Raw genomic sequence first — 4,162 nt, 5'->3', positions numbered from 1 at the left:
TTGTATATTTCGTAAGAAATATCCAGAGACCCAGGTTCACCTTTTCTATAACTGTAAATATGTTAAGTTTTTGTTAAACGTTTTACATAATAGGGTTTTTGACCTCAGTCTTGGCGAGATAGATCTCAATGTTTGGCATGTTATTTTTAACACTATTCCAAAAGTAAAAGGAAAATATATACATGATGTAATTTTATTGATCGTGAGTTTGGCAGGCGGCATATTTGGACTACGCGGTGCGACACAAAATTTAAAAACAAGCCCGTTACTGATATTGGCATATTTCTTAATTTTTTAGAAAAATTCTAAATTAGAATCTGGGCGGACCGGGTCCGACTCAGTTAAGCTGAATTTACTAGCTATTGGTTAAACCCTGGTATGTTTTGCGAAATAGATAAAGGTAACCTTTCGTTTTTGTTTTAATTATGTTTTGATATCTTTATCATCAACGGATTTCTTTAATTGACGATAATATCCCGTTAGTTAAAACAGTATCAACTGATTCTAGTGGCAGTAGTATTACTATATTGTTTAAATTGATTATATTAACTAATATGTATTTTGTTAAATTTGTTTTGCTAATTGTTTTCGTGAAAAGATAAGTTTTCTTTTCACTTTTAGCTCTCATTAACTGCATAATCATTGTATATACAACATGTTATCATATCATCTTTTGTTTCTAGATGTAAATGTATATTATTGATTTTTGTCTAGAAATAAATTTATTCAAAAGTTAAAGTTAAGGTTCTCTCAGGACGAGGCTTCTGCATTGCACCTAGCGGAGGTTGATCCCTGCGATCACCCCTAATGTGGGTGACTCGAGTACGTAATTTTTTAGTGTGGGGACTGCGTTCGCGCTCTCCCCTGGTAAATCAATGTCAAAAGAGTTGTACCCGCCATATATCGCCAGCCAAGTACTAAAAACCCGGCCTTATGCGCTATAAGAGTGAATAACGTTATTATGATGTGTTTTTACTGTCTTCCTTAGATCAACATTATTCCTATGTAAGCTTGTGCGGTCTTGTTTTTCAGACAGGTATTTTAAGCCAAAGGAAACCATTTGTACTTGGCATGGACCCAATGTTTCAACTCGGATCGATAGATTTTATATTATTTTCAAGTAGATTTACGTCCGCACTTCACGATTTCAAAATTTTTCTTGTAACTTTTCAGATCACGATTATATTTTGGCTTCAGTTTCTTTAGAAAACGGTGTTCAAGTTGGGTCTGGTTATTGGAAGCTAAATAGCTCTATTTTACAGGAACGGGAGTTTACCACGACTTTTCGTTAATTTTTTACCGCAAATTTCACTGATGTTTCGGAAATAACTTTTGAATGGTGGGAAAATTTTAAACTTGAAGCAAAAAAATTTATAATTTCTTTTTGCAAGCGCAAAGCAATTTTGGCTCATAGAGAGAGACGATCCCTTGAAAAAAAATACAGTAATTTAATTTCGGCTGAGCATCTAAATCCAGGGTCGTTTAACGAAGAAATTAAGTCGGTTAAAAAAGAGCTAAATAATTTATCTTTGGCAAAGGATCGCGGGAATATTAAACGTGCTAAAGCTCAATTTTTGGATAATAATGAAAAACCCACTAAATATTTATAGAAAAAGAAGCTAAACGTGGTAAAGACAAAATTATACACTCTCTTACTGATGATTCTAATTTGGCAAATTATCATGATACAGAAAATATTATTAGAATAGCACGCGCATTGTATGTTAACTTGTTTACAGAGGAAAAAGCAGACGATGTTTTGCGTCAGAAATTTTTGGCTGACTTACCTCAGCTCAGCCATGTTGATTCAAAAAGCATTGATGGAGATATCACATTAAATGAAATTAAAGAAGCTTTAGGTCATATTAAATTAGATCGTAGTCCTGGATCAGATGGTTTTTGTGTTAATTTTTACATTACGTTTTTCGATATCTTAGGTCCATTTTTAGTTAAGTTGTATAAATATAGATTTGAACATAATCTATTACCTCCCTCTTTGAGAATTTCATACATTAGTTTATTATGTAAAGATAAGAATAATAAAAATCTAATGAAAAATTGGAGACCTATTAGTTTGTTAAATTATGATTATAAAATTTTATTTTCAAATAGTAAAAAGTAAAGAGTAAAAAGTATAAAACTAAAACTAAAAGTAAAATAGAATGAATGTAGTGAATTAGATACTCTGTAATTTAAACTAAGAAAAGAACCAACTGTATTATCAATCTGTTTTATTAACTCTATAGAATTGGCCAATTCAGGGCCTCAGACCGGACGGTTTCATGCACTCTCACGATCCAGATTTAACATTGTGTACCCTACCAATTTCAGCTATCATATAAACTTTACACACCCAAAACTTAACTATATACAACCTGTAAATAAACAACAGAAAAAGAGAAAACAAACTATATATGTATAAAATAATATAATACAAAGGTAAACATGACGTCACAAAAATTGAGACAATATTTATAGATGACTGACCTTGCAATCGTGTGTAATAAATATCGCTCACTCACGATAAAAACTACAAAATCGATCAACTGAGTGATCCAGTGAGTGTATACTGTATAGTTCACACCTATCAAAACAAAACTGATTGATTAATATTACTCTACATGTAAATACATACTGAACACAAGAGACATCAAAATAAAACTGAATTATCAGTCAAACATAAATCGGGAGACGGGCCATGACTCTGATGAGGGGGGTTAGGCATAATTCGTAATCCATTTTGAAAAATTGGGTCTGGTAATCAAAGCAATATGATAGAAAAATGAAAAATCAGGTATTCACCATTGAAACTTCACTTCCCTTGCGCACTCGAACTGCCTTCTCCATTTTCATCTTCCTCATCTCTAACTCGTTTCGGTGTTGTTGACGGTTGAGTTTCCATGCTGTCTTCACTATCTGTATCGTCTGTAGAATGTTCACTCATATTTTCAATATTATTACAAGTTTTAACTCCTACATCACCGGGGACATCATCCTGACGTTCTGCATCATCGGGGACATCCTCTGTCTTTCTTCCTGACAACTTGTCGGCATAATTGGGCGGCTTGTTTAAATTCGGGCATTCGCCTCATTTGTGTCCGATACAGCGACATCGGAGACACAAAGGAAGGCGACCTCTTGCCGTTATCAGCATTCTACACGTGCCTTTGTTATACGTGATCATGTGTGGTACTTCACCAAAGTTGTTGTGACTTAAACTCATGTCCACTACTCTTATACCATTTTTAACATTCTCCCCTTCAGATGATCTTTCATAAATACTAATGATATTGCCAAACTGTGAGAAAAAGTTGTATAAAAACGAATCTTTAATGTACCTTGGCATCCACTGTATTGAAAATTGCACTCTCTAATACCAGTCTAGATCTTTTCTAAGTATGTTTCATGGCTCAGCATACCTCCTGAATTCGGCATACTTACCTGGTACAGGAGAAACCTTGATCAGCAAGGAGGTTCTCCCAGGACGAGGCTTCTGCATTGCACCTAGCGGAGGCTGACCCCTGCGATCACCCCTAATGTGGGTGACTCGAGTACGTAATTTTTTAGTGTGGGGGACTGCGTTCGCGCTCTCCCCTGGTAAATCAATGTCAAAAGAGTTGTACCCGCCATATATCGCCAGCCAAGTACTAAAAACCCGGCCTTATGCGCTATAAGAGTGAATAACGTTATTATGACGTCGTTTTTACTGTCTTCCTTAGATGCAACGTTATTCCTATGTAGGCTTGTGCGGTCTTGTTTTTTAGACAGGAAAATGCCATTTCTGACCGGGTAAGTCGCGAATTTAAATTGTTTTGTCCACTCCAATCTTCCTGTTTGCATTTTTTCGCCATAACAGTGTTTTTGACGTCATAATTGTATAGTTATACAAGAATTAATCTAAGATAACGTTTTTCACGAGATTTGGCTCTTTTTTTATTTGTTCTGACTTGGGGGAAAAGCAAATTTTTTTTGTTTATCGGCAAATATCGACTTGGACCAAAAATTCTAAATCTGGACCGAACACAAAGAAAAATGTACGAGCCACATTTCTTTTGCGAGAGTTCTTATTCAATTTATGCTTAATGCCATTTCGGGTCATAGAGGGTTAATGAATAATACCAGTCTAGATCTTTTCTAAGTATGTTTCATGGCTCAGCATACC

At 34.9% G+C, this 4,162-nt stretch overlaps 1 protein-coding gene across 1 annotated transcript; it reads left to right on the top strand.

Annotated features, from left to right (window-relative positions):
• Positions 1-1,816: 1,816 nt before the first annotated feature.
• On the top strand, positions 1,817-2,122 carry LOTGIDRAFT_141858 (hypothetical protein; the record flags this gene model as incomplete). Its single annotated transcript, XM_009051476.1, has 1 exon — positions 1,817-2,122. A coding segment is annotated over one exon (306 nt), but the record flags the coding sequence as incomplete, so codon positions are not given.
• Between the last annotated feature and the right edge of the window lie 2,040 nt (positions 2,123-4,162).

This window comes from Lottia gigantea, assembly GCF_000327385.1.
Source record: "Lottia gigantea unplaced genomic scaffold LOTGIsca_169, whole genome shotgun sequence".
Lineage (NCBI taxonomy): Eukaryota > Metazoa > Mollusca > Gastropoda > Lottiidae > Lottia > Lottia gigantea.
Note: the sequence above shows the minus strand (reverse complement) of the source record. Positions and strands in the feature narration are given on the sequence as shown.